Genomic DNA, 27,370 nt, shown 5'->3' with positions numbered 1-27,370 from the left:
GCTTCAGTTATCGCTATTAGGAGTGATCATGAAACGGAATTTGAAAATCATCTATTTGATGAATTATGTAGTAAAAATGGAATAACTCATAATTTCTCTGCACCTAGAACACCACAACAAAATGGAGTTGTGGAAAGAAAGAATAGAACCCTAAAGAAAATGGCTAGGACCATGTTGTGTGAAAGTGACCTTCCAAAGTATTTTTGGAGAAAAGCCATTAACACATCATGTCATATATTAAATAGAGTTCTATTAAGACCAATTATAAAGAAAACACCTTACGAACTTTGGAGAGATAGAAAGCCCAAAGTAAACTACTTTCATGTATTTGGATGTAGGTGTTTTATTCATAATAATAGCAAAGATAACTTAGGTAAATTTGATTCCAAATCTGATGAAGGTATCTTTTTGGAATATTCTACATCAAGTAAGGCTTATAGGGTCTTCAACAAAAGAACCCTTGTTATTGAAGAATCCATCCATGTTGTTTTTGATGAGTCTAATGATGCTTTCTCCAGCAACAGAGTAGTATTTGATGATGATGCAGGAATAATTGAAGAAAAGATGGATCACATTACTCTACTAGAGGATGAACCCAAGCGAGTTGAAGAAACTACAACAAGCCAAGATGTAATTGCCGAACATGGGCTTACAAAGGCTTGGAGGTATGCTCACGGTCATCCTAAAAAATTAATCTTAGATGATCCATCTCAACCTGTTAGAACTAGAGTCTTTCTTAGAAACTTAAATAATCATCTTGCATTTGTTTCACATTTAGAACCTAAAAACATTGAAGAAGATGAAAGTGATGTAAATTGGATAAATACTATGCAAGAGGAACTTAACTAATTTACAAGAAATAAAGTATGGAACTTAGTTGAAAGACCCACTGAATACTCAATAATAGGAACTAAATAGATATACAAAAATAAACTTGATGAAAATGGAGTTGTGGTTAGGAACAAGGCTAGACTAGTAGCAAAGGGCTATAATCAAGAAGAAGGTATAGACTTTGATGAGACTTTTGCTCCTGTAGCTAGACTTGAGGCAATTAGATTGTTACTAGCATTTGCATATAAAAAAGATTTCAAATTATTCCAAATGGATGTAAAAAGTGCCTTCTTGAATGGGTATATTAATGAGAAGATTTATGTAGAACAACCTCCTGGTTTTGAGAATCATCAATACCCCAATCATGTTTATAAACTAAATAAAGCACTTTATGGTCTAAAACAAGCTCCTAGAGCATGGTATGAAAGACTTAGCAAATTTCTATTAGACCATGAATTTTCTAGAGGAAATGTTGATACAACCCTATTTTTGAAAAAGAAAAACAGAAATATGTTAGTAGTGCAGATTAATGTAGATATTATTTTCGGTGCTACTAACAATCGTCTTTACGAAGAGTTTGCTGAATTAATGCAGAGTGAATTTGAGATGAGCATGATGGAAAAATTGAACTACTTCCTCGGACTTCAAATCAAACAATCCAAGAAAGGAATTTTCATCAATCAAGCTAAATACATCAAGAAAATGCTAAAGAAGTTTGATATAGATGGAAACAATGAGCTCATCATGCAAACTAGACAAAGATGAATCAGATAAATCAGTAGATCAAAAGCTGTATAGAGGTATGATAGGATCTTTACTATATCTTACAGCAAGTAGACCTGATATCATATTTAGTGTATGCATGTGTGCTAGATATCAATCTAGATATCAATCTAATCATAAGGAATCACACCTAATTGCAGTTAAGAGAATTTTTAAATATCTCATAGGAACAAAAAATATAGGTCTATGGTACTCTAAAAAATCAAACTTAAACTTAATAGGGTACACTGATTCAGACTTCGCTGGTTGTAAACTTGATAGAAAAAGCACCAGCGGGTCTTGTCAATTTTTAGGAGAAAACTTAATTTCATGGTTTAGCAAGAAACAAAACTCGGTTGCACTATCTATGGCTGAAGCCGAATATGTTGCTGCCGGGAGTTGTTGTGCTCAAATTTTATGGATCAAGCAACAACTTGAAGATTATGACATTAAACAAGATAAGATTCCCATAAATTGTGATAATACAAGTGTCATAAATCTAACTAAAAATTCAATTCAACACTCAATAACTAAACATATTGAGATAAGACATCACTTCATAAGAGATCATGTGTTAAATGATGATGTGATGCTTGAATTTATTTGTACTGATGATCAACTTGGTGATATCTTCACAAAACCCTTGAGTAAAGATCGATTTTGTATTCTTAGAAGAGGGTTAGGAGTGATTGATCCATTCTTGTGATACTCCCCTATAATTCATTGATTTTGATGATTAGCTTATATTGGATATAGGATTTCTCGTATATGGTCATCAAATCATTCCTTAAGTTCTAAAGATTTCTATATCTCTCTCCGTTGGCACGGAATTAACTGAGTTTTTTGGTCATGTGCCAGAGTTCGAGTTGACTCGAATAGATTTTAGAGTCGACTCGCGCATATTTAGGAGTCGACTCGTGGGCGAGTCGACTCGCGCATATTTAGGAGTCGACTCGAGGTCGAGTCGACTCGCGACTTACCGGAGTCGACTTGAGGTCGGAAATCCGACTTTTAACCCTAAGCGGAATGTTTTTCTCTTCACTTCTATTTTCAGCCGCCACTGTTCAAAAGCCCTAGAGTCGTCTCCTACCTCGTCCCCGACCTAGTTTTGGCCTTCTCTCTCGTGTTTTCTCTTATTTTTCTTGTCCTTCCCTCGGTTTTTAGGTCAAAATGCCTAGGAAAGCCGTTGTCCCGAGCCGGAAGAGACCTCTCACCGCAAGCGGCGCCGAGCGACGGTCCAAGGCACGGAACGAACCCGTGAGGCCACCACCTCCGGTTCCTTCCCCGCCTAGGCCGGTTCCCTCACGTCCGTGCGCCGGGAGGGTTGTCTCTATCGGGAGGAAAGTCAACTTTGACTTCCTCTTCCGGGAAGGGTTCACCCTAGGGCATCGTCTTAGGGCCCAGGGCTTAGAGTTCTTTTGTTCCCTTGACCTCCCTACATACCCAGGGTTAGTTAGAGAATTTTATGGGACCGTCACACGGGGTGGCGGTGGTATCTAAAGGACTGTAGCAGGAGTCCCTATTTTCATTTCGGAGGACTTCATTGCTCGAGTCCTCCATCTCTTCCGAGAGGGGATTGCTCCCACATATCCATCCGATAGGACTGAGGCCCTTACGGCCATTTTAGGGAGCCCACCTCAATCCCCCATAGAGGAGGTGTCTGCAAATCAGCTTTCAGCTGAAATGCGACTCCTCCTAAGTATCATCTCTAGGACTCTCTTTCCTAAGACCGGGAGGTTTGACTTCATTTCTGAGAGAGACCTAGGATTGATGTTCCACATTCTACAGGACATCCCCCTGAATTTCTCCAAACTCATTTATAGATATATCTGTGAACCCCTAGATAAATCTAGGTTGAGTCTCCCGTATGGCATGCTTTTCACACTCATCTTTAGGGAGTTAGAAGTCCCTATCCCTAAGGGAGAACCCTCTCGCTCCCTCAGACACACTGACCACATGGGTGGGGGGACTCTCCACTGAATGGGTTTCCACAAGGTGGAGGGAGTTTGGGTTAGGAGAACATCTTCATCCACACCATCTGACCCTACTACTCACCATTCACCTAGTCCTGACCATGACCAAGACCACTACACAGCTCCTCCCACTTTTTCTTCAACTTCTGGTCCTTCATTCCCATCTACTTCAGCGGGACCATCTACAGCTCCACCACCTCAGCTACCTCTAGAAGTCCGGATCAGCACTGAGCAGCTCCGGAAGATAAGACAGGAGATAGTGAGGGAGCTGAGAGATGATATATTGAGAGAGCTGCGAGGTCCACTGAGTGCTCCCTCCACTGACGTCGTTCCCTCCTTAGCAGCGGTGTCCAAGATGATAGCAGACCTTAAGGAGGAAATGTACAACATAAGGAGCCTAGTCCAAGGTCAATACTGGAGCCTTAGCGACATAAAGGATGACACAAGGAAGATGCGAGACAGCGTCAGAGAAGAGCTGGCAAGCCAGAGTCAAGGTGCGGAACGGCTTGCAAATGCCTTAATCTTCAAGCTGGACACTATTCAGGAGAGTGTGACCCAGCTAACTGAGATACAATCTAGGGCCACCTCTGAGATCATCGCACAACTAGGGAATGTATCTGAGGGGATAAGCTTGGTCATGAAACATGCTAGACTGAGTACGAGAGCCACATCCTCCACTACTAAAAGATCGTAGTGTATTTTTGATTTTATGATGTACGGTCCCTTGAGGACTTTTCTGATATGTACTCATATTTGTACTCAATTTGACTTTAATACAATGAATAGAAATTTTCTTTCAAAACTGTGCAAATTGACTTCTTATCTTTTTCTGTGTTTTGTGCCTTTTTGCTATGATGACAAAAAGGGGGAGAAAATATGATGAATTGAAATATAAAGGAAATCACTAAAAAGAAAATTCTTAAAGCAAAATGTAATTTGTTCTTAGTGTGTAAAGAAAATCACTAAAAAGAAAATTCTTAAAGCAAAATATAATTTGTTCTTAGTGGATTCAATACCTTGAGGCTCATTATCTCTCTGTTGGGGCTCCTCAAGGAGTAATCTCCAGAATCTATTCAAGGAATATTCGGAGAATAGTTGAATCATACTCAAGAACAAATTGTCAGATTTTTCCTCTGAAAGTAAGAATTTAAGCTCAAAAGTTTCAAAACATTTAAAGTAAATCACTACCAGAAAACACGCGTATAGTGACGGAGATTCCCGTCACTATACCGTGTTTCTGGTTACTAATACGGAATTTGTGACCGGAGCTCCCGTCACCGAATTGGTTACAAAAACATGCGTTACTAAATTCTCAGTGACGGCGGCGATTTCCGTCACTACCCTTTGTGACAGAACCGCCGTCACTAAGCCGTTACAAATTCAAGAATTAAATATTTAAAAAATTACGTATTTTCCGTCACTATCCAGTTGCGGCGTTAGTGATGAAGGTAACTTGGCCACTGATTTTGTTACAGAATATGGTCACAAGTTTGGTCACTAATCTGTCACAACCTTCAGTGACAGATTTAATCGTCACAAACATGGTCACACATTTTGTCACTACATTTGTCATTAATCCCATCACTGACTCTCAAGACAAGGTTACCGTCACTAATTTGTTACAAACGCTCTGAGCAAAATCAATTTTTATTAACCAAAATCCTGTCACTAAGTTTACGACTGCTGTCACAATAATTGGTAAACAATTTAGTAACCAAAATTTGGTCACTGATCACAATCTAATAACCTGGTATATTTGGTACATTGATTGGCTCATAATAATAATAATAATAATAATAATAATAATAATAATATCATTAACAGCAAAGGCATTCAACATAACGCAAAAAGCATTTAAATTATCAATCAAAATAGGCATCAACATGTTCTAAATCCATCTAAATCAAAGTCTAAAAATATGTCATAGAGATCAACAGAGATTTCATTCCTCCTAGGAATGCAAAGACCTATCATCTAAGGCAAAAACAATCATAATGAAGCATGATCAGCAGAACCAGAATCACCATTACTCCCCCGATCTGCATGCCTTGGTCCAAAGCCAATCTCTTCTCTCATCTTTTGAAGAACCTCCTCTTGCCATTTTTTCTTTTCCTACTCAAGAATACGTAGAAGGTCTTCATGAGTGTATAGCTCTGGAGCTTGACTTGTAGAGGTGGAAGAGGATGATGATTGCCCAATAATTCCAGTGAGATCCTCTAGGGGACTAAAGCCATAGATATGGCCATGAGTTGGGACACCAGTTGCCTCAAACCACAAGTCATAATCACGTGGAGGAGCATCTGAGGTGGAGGCATCACCATATTTTTTGGAGTATTCAGCTGAATACTTTGCCTGCCAGTTGATTTAAAAGAAGAGAAAAACATTATGGTGGATCAAACAAGAGATAAACATGAGCAAGCTCAATAATATTTATGAATCATAAAAAAATTATACTTACCATGACAGCTTCACTTCTCTTATCTACATATCCTCCCATGCCTTGCTTTGTCTTATGCATCCGATTAAAAGATTCAACTATTGTTGGCTCCCTACCTAACTTTAATTTCTACAAAAGAGAAAAGAAAAAATTCATTAACATATAATGGGATGATTTGAGATGATTGAACAATAATATAAAAATTATTATAGAAATCTAATTGAATAAAGATGTGTACCAGTCGTTCGTCATGATTGACAAATGCAATTAATCCTCCACAGTGTTTAGAGATGCTACCATTCTTCATGGTGTTTCTATTGTTTTTGTTGGCTTCTAATTTCTTCTTCCATTTTGGGGAGATCCAAATGTCAATTAGCTTATTCCAATTTTCTCTAGAGATCCAATTAGGGGGTTTATCACGGGCTCTATTTAAATCTCCTTTTGCTTCCAGAAGCTTTTGGCTTCTGACCCTCCCTAATGAGGTTGTCAACCGTCGCTGGCAATGCTTGTTCCAAACTTGATGCACATGATGCAATTGTCCTGGAAGAATTGTGTGTATCTCCTAACAATATATAGGTCGCAAGTAATCAGACTTACTAATTGGCATGTGTAACAAGGGCAAAAGTTAATGATAAGAAATATAAATTAATTACATCACCTCAAATTTGTTCCACATTCCAACTTTAGCATGTGTAGGGACCTCCCTCCATGACAACCACGGACCATTGAAAAATTGGCGCATTATAGCAATAGCTTTATGACTGACCTCATAATCAAGAAACCTGCAATTTAAAAAATATTCACTAGAAAATAAATTAAATACTATAAATGCAACAAACATATAAATTCAAATTAGTGATAGAAGAAAGTGATATTTTCATACATTCCTCTTGTGCACCTAACAATCACTTTTCCATTTGCATCAACAGGGGCTTTAAGGGTTGGCTCTCGGCCATTGCTCTGTCTTCGATTCTTTTGCCGGGGCTCTTAGGTCCAGAAATGACTAAACTTAGAAAAATGTAGGGTCGTTTTATACATATTGATGGTGGAAGATTGTAAACTGTTACGAAAACTGGCCAACAAGAATAAGGACGAGCTGCTTGGCTAAAAGGGTTAAAACCATCCGACATAACCCAAGTCTCACATTACGAGGCTCGGTAGAAAAAGATGGATGAATGCGGTCAAAGTGCTTCCAAGCCTCCCCACAAGCAGGATGCACCATCTCATCTGAATCACCTTCCTTCACATGCCATGACATGTTTTCAGCTGTTCTGCTTGACATAAAAAGCCTCTGAAGTCTTGGTGTTATTAGAAGATATCGCAACCTTCTATAAGGAATATCTTTTCTCCTACCACCACCATTATTTCTTCTAAGTTTATATCGAGGATGACCACAAATAGTACACTCAATCAAATTCTCTGTTTTCTTATAGAATAGCATACAATTATTCTCACAAACATCAATACTTGTATACTCCAATCCCAACTTCCGAAGCATCTTCTTTGATTGATAGAAATCAGAGGGCAGCTTCTCACTTTCCGGCAACATATTCTTCACTATTTTCATGATTCGATCATAGCAAGATATACTCATATTAAATTCAGACTTGCAATTTAATAATTGACTAATAGCAGATAACTTAGAGTGTTTTTTACACCCTTCCCACAAAGGTACTTCTGCATCTTTCAACAAAGAATAAAAATCTGCAGCATCCTTGTTTGGCTCTTCCTCATGATTAACTTCAAGTGCACTCCTCAAATGAAGTTCCTCTTCTGGACCCATAGCTTCCATCACCATGGTTCTATATTGCTGACCATGTTCATAACCAACATCCATTGATGTCGATGCTTCTACTGCACTTGTACTTATAGGAGCAACTGCACTAAGTAACTCCCCATGTGCAAACCATGTTGAATACCCCGGTGTAAACCCCTTTCTCAACAGATGAATATTGACCGTATCACAGTTAAGAAATTTCTGGTTGTCACATCTTATACAAGGGCATCTAATCTTATCACCACTACAATACTCTAACTGAGTAAATGCAAACTCAAGGAACCCTTTAACTCCATCACAGAACTCAGCTCTTATATAACCATTTTCACTAAGTCGGTGGTACATCCAATTACGATCAACTGACATAGTTCCTCTAAAAATCAAAAAAATAAAACAACATAAGAAAGCCTAGAAAATATTAGAGAGATGATTAAAAAAGAAAACAACATAAGAAAAACTGGATCATTAAAAACATGAAAGGCAAGATCATAAAAAATGTAAAAGAAACAAAAACTGGTATGATATTTATGAAAATGAGAAGTTATCATAAGCATGACAAAAATAAGTCATTTAATCTTGTCCCAGCATCATTGACATTGAAAAAGCATTCAATCTTTACAAAAAGCTGAACATAAGAAATTAATCTTTACACGTTATCTGTTCATTCATCTAATACCAGCAATATTCAAAAAGCATTTAATCTTTACAAAGACAAGAAATACAAGTCAAATCATCCAAATTTACATATGGAATACTATCTGCTTCACATAGAACAAATGTCAATATACATGATCGCCTCTGATGCTAGGAAAGCATGGTACTTCTTAGCAAGCCTTTTGACCAGCTTCTTGATTGCACACTGGAAATAAGTCACAACCATGAAGCAACACCACTTTCCACCACTTTCCATTTTTCCTTGTAGATGAACAATGATTGTAGTAATGAATAACATGATGAAGAAATTAAAATCCACGAACTTTACAGAGTCCCAACCCATCAACCCTCAAAATTACAACAGCTTATTTTTCAACAGAGCTTATTTTAAGATTACAACAGAGCTAGCAAATGGGTTTATTTTAGACATCAAAGGTCTAAAATCCATGAGCTTATTTTAAGATTACAACAGAGCTGACAGAAGAAACCATCAAATCACTAAAATCCATGAGCTTATTTTCATATGAAATTACAACAGAGCTGGCAAATGGGTTTAAGATTTTTTAAACAGAGCTTATTTTAGACAAGTCTCTCCACTCGAGTTGCAAGCAAGTTGGGCTGCAAATGGGTCTATAATAATCTACTGATTCAAGCGAGTTGCAAACAAAGCTTACACAGACCATGATTGAACAATAACAGAGCTTAAACAGAGCTTAACAATAATAACAGAGCTTAACAAATGGGTTTAAGATTGAACAATAATGCTTGCAATACAACTCGAGTTGCATCAAGAATAATCCCAGCATATTAAAATGGGAGGGGGGCGCCGACGGATCCACAGGCGGAGATGAACACCTTTGCATTCTTAAGATGAACTATGTCAGTTGCTATGCCAGATAATGACTAGATGAAGATGAACACAAAGAGATGCAAACACAGGCGGAGATGAACACCTTCGTTTCTTTTACTTTGTTATCATGGGGTAAAAGAAAATGGGGTTAGGGTTTACCTCCGGGAAGAACCAGTTTAGGGTTCTGAAAACCCTAGCCGACGAGCAAGAAAGAGGGGGGCGCCGACGGGGTGATGTAGCCACAAGTTTGGTCCCGGGTGAGAAGGAGATGAACACAGGCGCCGAGCAAAGAGATAATGAAACCCTCGGTAGGTTAGGGTTTACCTCCGGGAAGCCCAGTTGTGGGTTCTGAAAACCCTAGCCGACGAGCAAGAAGGAGGGGGGCGTCGACGAGGTGATGTAGCCGCGATCGGGAGGCATGATGTAGCCGAAGAGGAGAGGGAGAGGCCGGAGGTGGAGGAGAGGAGAGGCCGGAGGTGGAGGAGAGGAGAGGAGATGGGAAGCCGGAGGGGAGGCAAAAATGGTCGGCAAGGGGGAGCCGGAGAGGAGAGGCCGGAGGTGGAGGAGAGGAGAGGAGATGGGAAGCCGCGATGCCAAATCCCTAACTCGGGACTCCACTAAGTCGGTCTGCAAGCCAAATTTCATATTAAAGTATTTTTTATCTATAAGGCTGATTGGGCTAAGTCGGTTTGCAAGCCAAATTTCATATCAAACTATTTTTTATCTATAAGGCTAATTGGACGAAGGAAAAAATATTTTTGAACTATAAAGCATGGTAAAAAAATTCCAGACCTTCTTCCAAAATCCAATCCGATTGCAGGAAAGTTGCAATAGGGGTGCAAATGAGTCATGGCCGACACCATGAGATATGAAAATGAGAAGAAGAAATTTGAGTTTTCTGGAGAGCGATTGGAATTTGGGTTATCGAAGAAATTTGGGCGGGACGGCGGGCACACTTAGTTTCATTTTGGATTTTCCTCCTTTTATCTTTTTTTTAATTTAGATTTACTCAAAAATAATATTTTTAATATTTTTGGAATTAAAAATTAAATTTGGTGATGGAAATTTTTGTTAATAACCTGTCACCGCCAAAAATAATTTTTAAAAATTTATAAATACTTGGGTTATGATATTTGTGACGGCTGAATTTGTCACTGTCTGGTTGCAATTTTGGTTATCATATTGCTGACAGATACCCCGTCACTATGATGGTCATTAAGTTTTGGCGCCCATCCTATCCGCGCATTCTGTGACCGGTCTGTTACTAATCGGTCACTAATTTTATACCACGGTGACCAAATTTCTGTCAGTCACTAATCAGTTACAAATAGTGACTGATAACGGTCCGCCACGAATTTTCCGTCACTATACGCGTATTTTCTGGTAGTGAATTCAGAAAACTTAAACAAAATTGAATGCACATGTTGAGGGAGAGAATCTGAAATCTTAAGAAAGCAAATTCATTAATCACATATAAGCCAAACAATTGATTGCATGATTTGAAGGCTTATATAATTCCAAATGAAAGAGGGAGCTTTAATTTCAGGATTTACTGTTTCATACCTTTCAATTTTAAATGACTAGACATTTGAATTCATTTCAAAACTTTACTATAAATCACCTCTTAGTTGGGCAATTCACTTTACAATTACTCAATATTTTGTCATCATCAAAAAGGGGAAGATTGTGGAGTGATTGATTATACCCCTTTTGATTTTGATGAGCTCAAAACATTTGAGTATATTTCATGTTGTACTAATGAATTCAATCTAGTGTTTCAGGCAAATATCTGTGAATTTATCTTTAAGAGCATCGAGCTTTGGTTCAAAGAATTTTGGCTAAGTGTTGAACTCAATTAAGCCAAAGTCTGAATCTCGAGTCGACTCCGGAAGATTGCGAGTCGACTCTAAGTATTTCAGAGGTTCTGGCACAAGTTCGAGTCGACTTCGGTACACTACGAGTCGACTCCGACTGAGAACAGACAGAAGGACAGAAAGATGAACTTCAGACCCTATCACCGAGTCGACTCCAGAAGGCTTCGAGTCGACTCCGATGCTTGCCGAGTCGACTCCCGACGGTTCCGAGTCGACTCTAAGAAGTAACAGACAGAAAGACAGAGAAGTGTTTTCTAGACCCTGTTACCGAGTCGCCTCCAGAAGGATGCGAGTCGACTCCAACGTTTGGCGAGTCGACTCCTAAACATGCCAGAGTCGACTCTTATAGGAAAGCGGACTGAAAGGCAGAAAACCAAACTCAGTGACCCTGTGAACGAGTCGACCCCGAGAATTGGAAGTCGACCCCAAGTCAGCCGAGTCGACTCTAGGAAAGTGCGAGTCGACTCCGAGGCAGCTCAGATCAATAGACAGAGGATCGGTTTTTCGGGCTCTGAGAGCCGAGTCGACTCCAAGAGGATCCGAGTCGACTCGAGAGAGAAATGCAGAAAAATAGATCTCTGGAATCCTGAGAATGAGCCGTCTCCAAAATGCCGAGTCATCTTCAGATCTTGGCGAGTCGACTCCAGGGTTGAACCGAGTCGACTCCAGGTTGGGACGTCACTTTAATTCAAATCCTGAAAGTGGGCGAGTCATCTTCAGTAAAGCATGAGTCGACTCCAGCAACAGCCGAGTCGACTACGACCCCAATGGATACATTGTCAGGAGAAGCAGACTGTGCAGAACGGCCATAAATCAATGTCTAACGGCTATTTTTCAAAAGAGACTGTTTAAATAGCCAGAGTAAATAGTAGTAGATAAGTAGAGAGCTATTCCATTCAAGTAAAAAGGTATTTCCACCTACCAAGAGTTCTCAAGAGTAAATACAAACAAAAGAAGAAAGAGGTGCATTCAACTCCATCCGACAAGCACTTCCTTCACTTTCGAGGCTCTCCTACTGTCCTCAAATCTCCAGTACTTTCCAGAGGAGATCCAGAAATCGAGAAGTCCCTACTTTCCATTCCAAAATCTATTTGAGGGCTTCTAACCTTTACTTTGCATTTATTGTTTCCACATCTGCTTGTTTAGAAGCTTTCTATGTGAAATCCCAAACACTACTTTTCTTACTTGATTCAATCAAGGATTGAATCAAGGGTTGTAAAGTTTGTTGGTGAGCCAAAGTTAAAACCAACGGTGTAAGGGTTTGATTGTGATCCCGGAAAAACAATCGGATGGTTCTAGTTGGTGAGCCTATGAAAACCGACCGAGTTCGTTGAGATCTCGCGAAAACAACAAGTTGGGTTGTGAACTTGTAAAACAACCGGCTGTAATCCAAGGGATTATAGTGAACTCCCAAGTGAAGCTTGGGGAGTGGACATAGGAACAAGGGTTGGCTCCGAACCACTATAAAATCTTTTTGTGTTTGCATTGGCTATTTGTCTCTTCCAATCTCCTCATCAAGAAGCTTAATTAACTTGCTTGCATTAGATTTAATTATTTACTAATCAAGTTTTTAATTGGTCGAGAATTAATCCAAACCCAATTCAACCCCCCCCCCCCTTGGGTTGTCTCTTTGGGCAACACAGAGCCTCCAAAGTTTATTTGCAGAATTTATTTCAGAACTAGAAGGAGCAAGAAAGCATTTAAGAGGAGTTGATGATGTTTCGAAGTCCAACACAAAAAGTTTTCCATTTTTACAGCCTCTCCCAATCACCTTTCCGGTCTGCGGGTCCTGTATTACACAACCAATGAAAGAAAATGAGACATGGTAATTTTGTTTCACAAGTTAACTAATTGAAATCAAATTAGCAGATAACTTGGGCACATATAATACATGGAAAAGAAATAATGGAGATGAGTCGGAAAGAGGAATTGATAATGAACCAATTTTTTTAACATCAAGGGATTGTCTATTGGCAACAAGGATTCTCTCATCTTTATCATTTGGCACTGTTTTCTTGAATAGATCTAAATTTTTAGTTATGTGATGTGTACCACCGGAGTCTAAGATCCAAAAAGTTTTAGTATTAAGCTTACCAAAACCAGAAGAATGAACAACTTGTATGACTTATTGGAGAAAATCTGGTGTGAGTGGAGACTGATTGGAAGGGTAAGATGAGACCTCGAATGAAGTAGTTTGAGCATATGGATCAATACTTGAAGTTGAAAAGGCAGCATATACTTTGGATGGTTCTTTGCATAGAGGCCGTTTCTTGCATTGTTCAATCAAATATCCTTTCTCTTTGCAATACTTATAGAAGAGATTAGTGTTGATATTTGTAACTCTCTTCTTGCAATGACTTGCTAAGTGCCCCAATTCATGACAAGAGTAGTATTCAACCTTGCTCATGTCACGCTCCTTCCCTTTGTGTGTACTGGCGATAAGAGCAGCATCAAGAGATGCATCTTAGGCAAAACAGAGGAAAAAGATTTCAAACAAGTCTCTTCTGCAAGTAATTCAACAACTATTTTATAAAAGTCAGCACTTCCTCCACGATTGAGTATGGATGCCCAGACATGCTCAAACTATGGTCTCATTTTCATCAGAAACTGATGAGAACGAGAACGATGTCGTAATATGCAAATAGTTTCGACAACAGCTTCAGGAATATCAGCATTAATCATATCTATCTCATTCCAGATCAGCATCATTGCAGAATAGAATTTCTGCACACTTTTAGAACTTTGAGTAATAGAACTCAATTCTTGATCGAGTTGATATAATTAAGCCCATTACTTTGCTGAAAAATTAATTTAAGATACTCCCACATATCTTTTGCAATAGCTAAAGGACTCAAGTTTACAACAATAGAACTTTCTATAGATTTCATAATCCATGTCTTTATTCTAGCATTATTCATCACCCATTTTGAAATAGATCCATCTTTTGGTTTTGTGATACTTCCATCAACATAGCCCCATAGTTCTTGTCCTTCCAAGAAGTTTTGAAAATAGGAAGACCATAAGAAGTAATTTTCACCATCTAGCTTAACAGCATAACGATGATTCTTCATTGAAAAAGAGAAAAAAAAAGATGAAAGGAGGAAATTCACCGCAAACGAAAGCAACGTCGAGTACAAATCAACAAAAGGAGAGACCATAAGATGAGAAAACCATGCTCAAGACAGCCACAAATTACCAAAATATGATGCCGAATAAGAACCAGCTGATTTGACGAGAGAGATTAGAACCTGACTCTGATACCATGAGAATAGATATGAAGTGGATATATGAGGAAAAAAGATCAATCTTCTTCAATCTTATTTATTGGGGATCGTTCCATTATAAAGAATACAAGCAGCTCTACCAAGAGCTAGTTTGGAAAATGTTACAATTAGCTATTACTATACATATACACTTGCCATATTTAGGACAGCTGTGGGCTGAACAATATTAGTATAATGGAAAAGCAATTAGAGAAGGTATATCAAGGATATTCTATTTACATTTTTACCATAGTCTCCTGCTACATTTCTATCCAGATCTATCTTCTTCGAATGGTAGTGTGACGGTAACGAAAGCCTTTAAAGATTAAGGCATCTGGACCAGTACTAATATATATCCTCCCTTCAGATCATCATTCGTCCAATGGATCCAACACCAATGGCATGCCCGTGCATGCATCATCCAATGCTTCCCTAGGATTGCAAGTTTTCTGGTTCATCCGGAATGGGGCAGAAAAGGAGGGCCAACAAAGTTCGGGATAACAGTTTCAATGAAATAAAGTAGCTGATATATATGCTAATATTGATGGCTAATTGGACAAAAGTCTAGCCAAAACAATAATACGTGGCAATGACATTATTTACAATGTTTTGATCTCTGAAAAAATGTGGTTGGATTTTAATATGCCAAATTTTATTTAGTCACGCTTGATATAATTAACAGGGTATGATGGAAACTAAGCTTCTGCCTTAGTCATCTGTAGACATGACATATATAATGATTTATTACCTATATGATCTATTTTTTAAGGCATGTTCTTTGTTAGCCATAATAAAGTGTCTATGCTAGTTTAGGTGGCTTGGGACATTTCAATTTTCTCTCCTTTTCTTTTCCAATTCTATTCTTCAAGTATGCTTTATCTTTGTTATGAAAATTTAGTAAAAGAAAAAATTGTTTGTCATTCACCTAAATTAAAAATAATAGAGAATAGCTGTTTCTTTTCCTCAATATGCAAAACCAAGTTTGCTGGGTATCAATCCATATTTGTCCATTGCTTGAAAAAATAGTTGTTGTTTTATCATTGGTTTGCCCTAATGCTTTACTAATTGACTTCACAATTACGAGGAGCATCCTATAACCAATGACATGTTTTATACGAGGACAAGCAACATTTGCCTCTCACTGGTTTGTGATATCAATTAGACAGCAGAATATCCAATAGCAAAGCCTCATCAAAACATAAGTTTTTTCGAGCATAGTTGACTTAATTTTAGTATCAGTAGACTGGAGTGTATCCCTTAATATGTGCTCTGATACAAAAAGAAATTTATTTTTGTTAGGTAGCAGATAATGAGAAATGAAGATTTTTCTCTAGCTTCTTGGATTGCTTACAATAGCTTTGCTTTTAATTCATTCTAATGATCTTTTTAGTGAATCCCAATGCAATTCGATATTCTCAATGACTCGATGAATTTGAACTTGAGAATGATAGAAAAAAACATAATCCTCAATAGCACCTTTCCAATCCTCAAGCCAGACTAGATTTTATGTCATCTCAAACTATTTTTACTTATAGCTTAGCAAACTTTAACAAGTTGGTGAAAAGGAAAATAGCTAGCTCTAATGAAAAAAATATTGAGAACATATCTATGAAGGGGCCTCCCTCAATTGGGCTTTAGTCGATCTGCAATTATACCCAAAATGTATCTTGATTTGGATATAGATCTGATAGAAAGATCTCTTGTATAGTCTGAAGCTTACCCGATGAACCTGCGCAATTTCTGAGTATGCCATTAGTTTAGATATGAACTGGAGGTCAATTTCTTATTAGTATTTAGATCTTTTAGCCTTTTCAAATCCTTTAGTCATATGCTCACTAATAATGAGCACCGATCCCTTTGCACAGGAAGAGTCACTGCACTTTTATGTGCTCTATTTTGGCTAAACAAGATCATCTACTTCTGCATAATGCTCTTTAAGTCCATTTTCTTCACACAAGGTTGGTTTTTCTCTTAATTTCAGATGTTTCATTTTTGTAGGTAAGTTACTTGCCTACCAATGAGTGTATCAGTAATTGCTTTTGCTAACATCTGAATGCTAGACAATAGAAATTTAATTTCCTTCTTTATGGTTTATAGAGTCCCCACTAGATTTGTGATTTTAGTGGGCAACTTTTGAACAAGTCGGCATATGGAGGGTGGGTGATGACATATCAAGTATTCATAATGTTAGTCGATGAATTTGACAATGATATAATGCATTTATGGAAATTACTAATCAGTTTGCCACCCCAATTATGATCAGAAGGAATATAATTGACTAAAGTAATTGTTAACAAGAACAAGTTGAAATACAAAGAAGTAAAACGAAAACTAGTATTCTACATAGCATGTTGATATATGTGTCGTACATCTCTGAAGTTAGTTTTCGTGCAAATAACAAAACATAAATGCAATGTCTCTTAAGAAGCAAGAAAACCAATTGAAAGCAAAGGAAGCCTCTTTCATGCAAGACTAGGTTCCACTTTTCTTTTGCGTCTTCTAACAACATGGTACTTGCTAAAGATTACAAGTTGCTTCATTAATCACTTACAAAGTTATTCTCTTAATTTGTATAATAGTATTCTGTTACTTATTGTTTTTGTGCATGGCTATTTCACATCTTTGAATGATCCAATTTGAAATTACTAGCTAGAAACAACTACGGCAGAAATTACTTGTTTTACTACTCTAATCATGTAATTAGCTTGTCCGCATCTTTCGATCATGTCGTCAATAGTATCTCCACTAAGTTCACACCATTATTAAAAAAAAAAAGAAGGAAAGAAAGAATGTAACAAAATACAAGAAACCTCTTATTCTACAAAAATATTCATTTATTATCCTTAATAAGTAAATATAAAATATGTTTTATAGATTAAACATCTACATGAGAAGACCAACAAATGTTAGTTCAACTTCATTAACACCCCTTTCTTAAGAGCTGTTTTTGAAGAGGTCCAAAGGTTTCAAACTCACAAGGAGGTACTTCTTACCTTTTCCAACTAAAATGAGGAGAAAAGAATAACTGAATTAGTAGAAGCAGAGAACTTGGTAATATTTTACTGGTGTTCGTTTACAGAAAGCTCCTTAGGAATGTTAATAATTTTTTTAACAAATTCTAAAAAGTGACAGGCTAATCTAAAATAGTATTTTGCTAGGGTTTATCTGCAAAGAGGACTCCGAAAGGAACCGCAATTGTCCAAGGTGTTTTTTGTAATTTTGCCTCATCTTCGCGTCTTTCTCCGTCTCTCTCCTTTCCTTCTCTTGCCCTAATCCGACATCTCTTCGTCTTTCTGGATATTGTCTCATTATCTCTTCACTTCGTTCGAATCCGCCGTTTTTCCGATCGATTTCGAACCTTTGGAACCCCCAAAGTTTCCGAATTGCCTTCTCGATCGGCGCTTCCTATTGTTTCCTTGAGTAGTTTCGCATCTGCCGTCTTGACTTGATCGAGATCCGTAAACTGTTTAGGATTCAATCTCTATTGGATCGATCTCGGAGATGGATCCGATGGACATCGTCGGGAAGTCAAAAGACGACGTCTCGCTTCCTAAAGGTGTAATTTTTTTTCTTTATTTCCTGGCGAACCTCAAATGAACATATCAGTTGGTTGATTTATTCCAAGAGTTTGATAGTTTTGTTGTTCTTAATTTCTATGGTTGATTTTACTTACTGTGCTGTTATACATTGAACATCTTGGTCTTTTATGAAGGAAAAAGCTTGGATTCTTTTTCTTTGATATGATTGGTATTTTCTAACTTGCAGTGTTTGAATCCTGTTGTAGTTGTCAGACTTAGGTCTATGTGAAAATTTCAACTTTGGCACGAAAAAACATATCTTGTCATCCTACACTTCAATTGGAAACTCATTTTGATTGAATGATACATGCTTAGATTTTGATACTGGAAGTCTGAAGGGCTAATTTAACACTTCTGTTGCAACTTTTTTACGAAGTATATTGGCATTATCACTATATTGAGTGAGTGCTTAAGCTCATCTATACGAAAGTTCGTGATGACATTCTTGTATTGCCATGTTTTGGTGGTATATATCTATTGCTTTAGGGTTATCACTATCTTGTATGCTTTGCTATTGCATATCAATCTCATAGCAGAAAGGTGTATTCTACACATGATTTCTTGGTTTGGTCATGTTGATGGCTGAATATCAAAAGTGGATCAAATTTTTGGTGAGTGGTGAACTTCATTTGGGTTGAAATTAACCAAACTGGGGTTAATGGACATGTTCCGAAAATGAGCAGATAACTAGGTATTTTAGGCAGGGTTTACATGATTTCTGTATAACATCATTAAGACAATTTAGAGATGAAGAATGGTGATGTTCACATTTCAAAGGATATTTATATGTTTATCTTGTAATTTTGATTCCTTTAGTTTGAAGCATTTGGTTGCTAACAAGTAACAAATGATCATTCGTTTATAAATGATTAAATTTCTGGAAGAAGAAATAAAGATTGAGAGACCTAAAATCTGTGCATTTGGTTGAATAAAAGCAATATAAATAGGTGAATTGTTTGTTATATTAAAAAATTTTGATCTTATCAATTCATTAGTATAAAGCTGCTATTTTTACTGGTATAATTTCTATTTTCTACTAGATTGTGTGACATCAGTAGGTTCCATCCATGCGATAATATATGGATATTTGATGTTCTATACTTAATGCATGTTAATTTCTTTAACAAATTAACCTGTTAGAAATCATCGCAGTAAAATTTGCTCTTTGCAGCTTAAACTTTGATGGGAAAACCGAATTAACAAGTAGTAGTAAAACTTCCTGGGTAACACTGAGAGTAGTCCAGCCCAAGTTGTTTTTTCTTGATTATGTTGATGTCAACATGTATCCAAATGTTTTAAAACTGTGGATTCAAATTTAGATATAATTCCACTGACACCTTAATTTCAAGTTCAAGCTTGAAGCTAAGAGATATGAAGGACAATTGAAATGTACCATCCATTGCTACCCTCTAGCAATACCCCAGCTGTCCACCACCCTCTGAGACATTATCCTCTTATGCAGATTGCATTTTTAGTGCATGAATTAGATTCTCTCTTTTTTTTCAGTAAAAATTCTTGTTATAGAGATTCTTTTTTCAGAATCTTATAATTTACGAAGTTGCATGTATTTATGCATGAGACCTATGCTAACAAAAACCAGGGTATTATACTAATTGGATTCTATTGGCAATTTTGAAGTAAATCTCTTAGCATACATTCAAAATAAATATCTTAGTATACATTCAAGACCACAACCTTAGCTATATGCTTGCAAGTTGCAACTCAAGAACACCCTTTGTTAGATAGGGTGAAGAAATTTTCTAGTTCTTTTTTTAAAGTGATTTTACTATGGTATCCTACTCACATATATTTCTTGATACTTTTACAGCAACCATGTTTAAGATTATTAAAGAAATGCTGCCACCTGATGTTCGTGTAGCAAGAGATGCTCAGGACCTTCTTGTTGAGTGTTGCGTAGGTAATAATCCATAATGAACATACATATACCTTTGTTGTTAAGTTGCATTTGATTTCATCCATGTTATTCAAGTGGACCTTGTCCTTCTTGTATAGCTTCTTTATCTGTAAATGTTAGACAAGGTTTTCTGTGTTCTCATTGTTAAGAAATCATGTTTTGTATAATAAAAATGCCTTACTAATATTAGCATAATCTCTTGGATAATTTATCCTCAATTTTGTATGGAAAATGACCATTTGTGTGCAGTTTCTTAATATACATGCATATTTTATCTAACAAAGTTTTTTTTTTTTCCTGTCCTTTCCGGGTAAACTTGTAAGGAATTGACAAACAATCAAACCCATTCTGACCCAGTCAGAATCTTTTAGCAACCTTTCTAGAAGAAAATCTAAAATGTAATCAGTGAATGGGCTTTCAGAGGAAGAAGTCTCTTATAATTTAAATAAAACGATCTTGAAGATTTTTCTTCGTTGTAAAGATCCATAGGATCTTCTCCAGAAGCTTGTTGTTATTTTTATTGATTCCGTGATCATTAAATGCCATTATCTCTCTTACGTTGATAATTTTCCTGCCATATTTTAGGTAGAGGAGAGTGCCAATTATTGACACAGTATCAGGTTATTTATTGGCATGTTCTTAACTACTAAAAATTCTAGCTTTTCATATTCAAAGATCCTTTTCCCTGATTTCCCTTCTTTTTATTTAGAAAAAGAAAAATATTAGAATAAAAACCAGCAGCGGTATCCAACAAGCCTACTGATAGGGCTACAACTAACGAAATCAAGTTCAAACTGTCACTTCCAACTCCAGTATTCCTGTTAGTTCTCACCTCAGTAATAAATTATCATGCATTTTTCTACAGCTTCTCAAAAGAGACATCTACTAGGAAGTAACCACCTTTTTTTAACCATTTTCTTGCAAAGGAACTTCCCTGTATTTTTAAGTCACATCCTTGCTGTGAATTTAGAAGGTCGAGCCACTTGCCTTCCTTGAAGCTCGTTGAGTGGCAACGTGCTTTGCAGGACTTGGGAATTTTTGCCTGCAAGTGCATCATCTATGTGGCTTTCAGAATTTTTATTATATTAGCACATCCAATGATTTTAAACAGTCAGGCGCCCTTCAGAAATAGATTCTTCAGGTCTGAAAGTCAATGTTAATATTCTTTTGAGTTGAATTAACATGTCAAATTTCTAGCTACTGAGATTGAGGGCCAGCTGAACTAGTATATTTTACTTTCTTGTGATGCGACTATTCAACCTGCACAGTCAAGGTGCAACAACAAGGTGGAGAAGCCGTGACTAGCCAGTGGGTTCAGTTTGGTTGGGGATGTGGAAAATGTAGATGGAGTAGCCTAGTAAATTGGTCATAGCCCTTTGAATAGATTCTGTTTCTTGTAATGGAAATTGGAATAAATTTGGGGACTTCTATATGTTTTACACATAGCAATGATAACTTTAACATCATTTGCTATTTAGGTTTCTCGTGCTGAAAATCAGGGAACCATTTATCTAATTTCAAAGAACATGATATCACTCAGGATAATCTTCTTCTTCCTCTTTTTGAGAAGAATATCTAAGGAAATTGATTCTTTTTGAGAGAATTAGGAAATTGATGTGAACCAAGATGATCCTTTTTTGTGGACAAAATGGCTTCTCATATGATGATGAGAGTTTAATAAATAGTAATCAAGAAACTTCATGCATAACTTTGTTCATGGAAACTATTATTCAGATTGTTTGGCTAATAGGAAACTTTGCATTTGTATTAATTGATGACGGATCAAATCAGAACATCATCTAAGGAGTATAGTAGTGCTGCAAACAACATCACAATAATCTCTTTGAAAAAAAAGGCATGGCTTAAATAAGCTGGAGAGGTATGTGTTGTTAAGTAAATCTTGTATATGGATATTTTTCACTTTCTTTGTCATATAGATTCATTGAGGAAAGGAAAATCATTTAGTTCTTATCAAAGACAGTTCAATGACCTTGCACTTGTGCAGTAAATAAAATGAAGGTTAAAAAGAAAGGACATCTGACTTTTACTCATTGATATAACCAAGAATACTCTGAGTTCTGATGAAATTTGTTAACCATAAAAGTGTAGCAACTCCTATTATTGGAAATTCAATTTCTAGGACTTCGATCACAACAGAAAAAAACAGCAATTCATGAAAGTTTTTAGTAGGTTTTTTCTTCTACAGTTAATTTAAGCAATAAGTAGTTCCTGCAAACATGTTCTACTTAGGAACATAAAAGATAGACTGCTAGTGGTGGTATATCTTTAGTTTGAATACTTCTACAAGCTTCATTATCTGATCCTTGGGGACCTAGATATCAGCATCAATTCTGTGCAGATACTTAGTCTTATAAGCTTCTTGGTAGTATTTGCTCATTCAATCACAAATGTACAATCACCAAACTTGTATGACCTTTGTAGGCTGCCTAGATATGCTTTTACTTCAACTCATGTTAGTTCAACTTGTTTTATCATATTTTGGTCTGTCATTAGGTGTGTGCTATTCTGCATATTAAAAAATTGCTTCACTTTGCACACATCATATTAACATTCCTGTCTCTCCAGATATCTTAAGTTTTCTACCAGGGCTAAAACACTCCACATCTACACATCAGAAATCCAGGATGAGTTTTCTTCAATAAGATTTAACTAATGAAGGCTTGTACTGGCATAATGTGTTATGTCAGGGAAATAATTGCAGATGATTCAGGGTTTTAAGTACAAACCCTAGCTCATTTGATGTGCACCAATTAGCATAGACATGGAAAATTGGGGTTGGTGTCAACTTTGGAGAGAAATTGTTCAGTTGATTTTATGACCTGATCTTAAACCTTAGCCCATTTCTCATCTGGCCCAATAACAAAACGTGAAAAATTGGGGTTAGTTGCAACTTTCGAGAGAAGTTTTGTTGATAATTTTTCTAGGTAGATTTTACATTCCATTTTTATTATTAGATGTGATCGAGTTCTATAAGTGTGGTACTTTGTGGTTATCAGTCTCTAAACAAAACAATGTTCTAAAATAACTGAAGGGAGAAAGAGTGTTCTGATTGGCTTATTTAAGGGCATTTTTTGGCTGAGTTATAAAGTTCAAATCCGTAGATTTAAGGAGATCGATCAATTCCAGCGAGTGTCTTAAGGTATTAGTTAAGAGCATCTGGATGGAGTACAGCATTGCTGTTTCCATTGTCTGTTGAATTTCTGCATTGCTAGATTTGTTGGGAGGATTTTCACAAATTTTACTTCTATTCTTTTTTTTTTCTGAGTATGCTCTTTATAATATTCCAGCTCCTAACAATTTTCTAGTTGTTGTATTTTACGTTTCTACTGTAATAAGAAAGAATTCTAATGTCCATTTTTATTTTTTCTTGTTTATTCCTTCCATTAAGGTTGCAGTTGTTCTTTTCTTTTTTTTAAAAAAAAAAGAGTAAAGACTGGATCCTTCATTTCATTACTGCCTTGTCAATTGAATTGCTGCTGACTTTCTTTTGTTTACCATATATTGGCAGAATTCATCAACCTTCTTTCTTCCGAGTCTAATGAAGTCTGCAGTCGAGAGGAAAAAAGAACAATTGCCCCTGAGCATGTTCTCAAGGCTCTAGAGGTTTTGCTTCTACAATTCACTTGCCTGCATCATAATTTTGTTAAATTTTTATTTGCCAACGTGTTTTCCTGTTTTGTATGATCAAGATGATCTGTTGAGCATCATTAGTATTCCAAAGCCAATTTTTATCCTTATGCTCTTATTTTTCAGTTTTCTGATTTCAATCAATGGTTTTAAAATTCCAAATTAGGACATGGGAGTTCAACTTAGGGAATCCTTACTATCTACTTTATGCTGACAATTAACAAAACAGGCACTTGAAGAACATTTTTTTTTCTCAAACAGTGTTGGTAGGTTCCCCTCATTCTCAAAACTCTCATCTCTTACAATAAAAAAAACTATACCTACTGTATATAAATAGTACAGTTTGGCTGCTGTTATTTCATGTTTTAAGAAATGATTATATGTCTGTAAGAGCGCATGAAAGAAAGAGAGGAGAGGGAGAAGAAACCATTAAGAGTTTTTGGTGTGCAAAAACATTTTCAAGGCTGGAGAGAGAGAGAGAGAGAGAAGAAGATGAAATTCAAGAAAATTTGAGTTTTGAAAACATAATAATATAATTAGAGGTTGTTGGAATTCCAATAAGAATTAGCTTTCAGTTCAAAATTTTGGTGAATAAGCTGTAGTCAGTTAAATTTATGGGAAAGCTACTAAAATATTTTTGACTGAACTTATGCCATGTTCATCCCACATGTTCAGACTATATGGTGGTATTACAAATCTATAGTGTTTCCTTTAAATAGACTGCATAATTCACTAGGTGGTCTGCCTTGGCACCACCCTGCCATTTTTGGTGTGCTTGGGAGCTACTTGACAACCTTGGGCACTCATGAGATGATTTTCTTATGATCGTTCCTTCGATTTGTTATTTGTTCTTGTTCTGTCTCTCTATATAATCTGGCAGCTGTTTTCTCTACTGGAACAGCTGTTCCTTTTTCAAAAATGTTTTTTTCTTAACGTCCTTATAATTAATTTTCAAACTAGAATAGAGTTCTCTAAGCAATAGTAAAAAAAAAAAAACTTTCACAGGGACGTCGATCTTTTCAATCACCTAAGCTGGTTGTAGCGAGGAACAATAATTATCTTCTCAATGTTGGAAGGTTTGCTAAGGAAACACCTTTTCTATTATCTCTGATCACCGATTGGCAAAATTTGGATCAATGAGTGAATCCCAGCCAGAGCCAGGGTTTCTGGTACTGATATGGCTATCTTCCTCCCAATATTTTTCTCTTCTTCCATCTCATATAAACCTTCAATGGCTTTTGGCAGTGTTGGTTTCATAACCCGTTATTATCCCTAAGATCCAAGTGTGAGCCTGCACTTTCATCTCTTTTAGATCTGTCAAAAGAAAATAAGAGAAAAGAAAGAAAAATTCAATTTTGCCCTCTTGGAATTGTTAAATTTATTGATGAAAGATGGTAACCTGGACCTGGTTTGTTATTTCTCCGGACTTCTCAGAGAGCATATAAGCATACGATATGATATGGCCATCCTTGGTTGTCATATTATCCTTTTCTCTGTTTTGTGCTGTTGTTTAACTTGCTGGGATTCAACTCGATACTTGCCTCGGTGCACACCCAAAATGAAGATAACTCCAACATGTGCACTCACCCCACCCCTGCTTGCAAAATGAAAAATAGAAAATAAAATTATATTTTTATATTTTTTACCTCCAAGAAATGATAAGATTTTTGATTCAGCTTAGGTGCCCTATCCTACAAGGGTGCATAGCTCTTTTTTCTTCCGCAAGTTACAACCTAAGTGTAGACCGCTTACATTTTATATATTTCGGGCGCTGTGTTGCAGAAAAGGCTGTTTTAGCATGTCTTGTATGGTTCAGTTAGCTGAGCCATAATTCCCTCTATGCTGTAAGCTCTAATATATTTGATGTTACTTGGGATGGCTCCAGGTTCTCGGTTTTGGGGACTACATTGAGGATGTTTATGCAGCATACGAACAACATAAGCTTGACACTTTGGTACCTGTCCATCCATTCAAGCTTTCTTTAGTTTTTCTGATCTTTATGATATTGCAATTAATGTCTCTCCACATTTTGTGAATGTTTGTTTGGCAGGACTCGCCAAAAGTTGGTAAATTTGGAGGATCAGAGATGACCGAGGAAGAAGCAATGGCAGCGCAGCAAAGGATGTTTGCTGAGGCTCGTGCTAGAATGAACAATGGAGTTAGCGTGCAGAGGCAGTCAGACTCAGACCGCAGTTTAGACAGCTAATATTAAACCCCAGCATTGTACATTGTCTATCAAGTGTTTTGGTCATAGCTTCGATGAAACTTGGTATGTGCCTGTCTTTTGGATTGCACTTCTGTGCTCCTAGTTATGAACTTGGTAAATTGGATGCTCTCTCAGTACGTTCAGATACACCAAGACATGAACACTGCTTTTTTCAAAGTACATATATGCATGTAATGTTCTGTTTTTTGCTCCATTCTGGGAGCTTGGTGGACTTTCTTCTCCTTTTTCTCCAGTGATGCTCTTTCTGTCATCAGCAGTATGATACATTTGAACTTCCAAATGAGCAAGCTGGAAAAGAGAAAATCATGATTAAGATGTATTCGGTGCAGGAAGATGCGATCGATCAAAATTAGCTGATCCACTCTATCATCGGCTGTTGGTATTGTGCGATATTCCCTTTTCTTTTCCTCCTCTTATGAGATATGCTCCACTTACATGGCAAGGTTATTGTATCCTCCATGGACATCCAAGTTGATTTACTTGGTGTAGTTCAAGGCCTTCACTTGCAGCCAATATGTTCAGCGAGACAACATCCTGAAGCTTGCGTCACCCTTGAAGGTCTTGATTCAAGTCTAAAAAGCTATCAAACCGGTGGTCAAGTCCATTATAAGTGTTGAGCTATGTCCCTGTAGTTGGGGTCTGGCAGGGAGCTTTTAAAACTTTTGAGAGGAGTAGGGTTCTGTCTACTTATTGAACAAGTACTCTTCCCATGAGAACAAAAATAATGTTATATATGCATATAACATATGTTTCTTCTCAAGATTATGTTTTCGAAATATATAGATTATCCCTCATCACTGACTTATTATTCTTAAAAGATCAAGCTTTGAGGATTCATTAGTTAGGTAACATGATAATTAGAGCCAGGTTTGTTGAAGATTGTGACATCATATTCTCTCTAAGTAATTAATTTGTCTAATAAAACATGTTTGTCATCTTGTCCTCGTAGAATAGGGGAGTTTATTTCATGTATATGAAAAGTTTCCTCTACTAAATGGCAGGAGAGGATCAGCATTATTCAAGAGAACTGGCACTCTACATGAAGTCTGAATGGGTTTGGGGGTGGTTGAATGCTAAGTTGCCAAGCCAGAATTATGTGAGTCTAAGATACTTTTCAACCACACTGATAGGCACCTCGAAGCCTTCTTCTTTATCAAATAGAGCTTGGTACATTGGGGTCTAGTGCCTGGTTAGCAGCAGCAACTTTGGAAGATGGAAAAGTATTTAACAAATAAATGGCATCTTACTTCATTTGGAGCTTAGTGGTTGGTTAGCTGTGTGTAGCTATCAACTCAAGTGTTTCATGCCTCATTTAGTTTAACAATAAAATTTTTCAGGAATCAAGTTGTTTATATATATAATATAATAGCAAACATGCTTGTGGAAATAGAGAGAAGGTAATGTCTGAGAGAAGTCATAACTATAGGCTTACATATACTATCGACATAATTAATTTAGCTCTTAACATTAAAATAATTAAGTAAACTTAGCCTCTCATGTGGTGCTATCATTAAAACAAAGAAGAAGTCCAATATCGCTATTAATATTATTTGACATTTCTTCACATTTTTGGTTTTCCCT

At 36.8% G+C, this 27,370-nt stretch overlaps 1 protein-coding gene and 1 long non-coding RNA gene across 2 annotated transcripts; one reads left to right on the top strand and one right to left on the bottom strand.

The window, feature by feature from the left end:
• Nucleotides 1-6,339: 6,339 nt before the first annotated feature.
• Nucleotides 6,340-6,740, bottom strand: LOC120113235. The gene is made up of 2 exons (XR_005515023.1): nucleotides 6,662-6,740; nucleotides 6,340-6,565 (listed from the first exon to the last, which is right to left on the bottom strand). It is a non-coding gene; the product is annotated as an uncharacterized LOC120113235 (long non-coding RNA).
• A 10,912-nt stretch (nucleotides 6,741-17,652) lies between these two features.
• On the top strand, nucleotides 17,653-26,021 carry LOC103719785 (protein Dr1 homolog). The gene is made up of 5 exons (XM_008809179.4): nucleotides 17,653-17,977; nucleotides 19,828-19,917; nucleotides 23,444-23,538; nucleotides 25,448-25,516; nucleotides 25,613-26,021. The coding sequence occupies exons 1-5, from the start codon at nucleotides 17,923-17,925 to the stop codon at nucleotides 25,766-25,768; spliced, it is 465 nt and encodes a 154-aa protein (XP_008807401.1). The 5' UTR covers nucleotides 17,653-17,922; the 3' UTR covers nucleotides 25,769-26,021.
• The last annotated feature ends 1,349 nt before the right edge of the window (nucleotides 26,022-27,370 follow it).

Source organism: Phoenix dactylifera, chromosome 15, assembly GCF_009389715.1.
Source record: "Phoenix dactylifera cultivar Barhee BC4 chromosome 15, palm_55x_up_171113_PBpolish2nd_filt_p, whole genome shotgun sequence".
NCBI lineage: Eukaryota > Viridiplantae > Streptophyta > Magnoliopsida > Arecales > Arecaceae > Phoenix > Phoenix dactylifera.
Note: the sequence above shows the minus strand (reverse complement) of the source record. Positions and strands in the feature narration are given on the sequence as shown.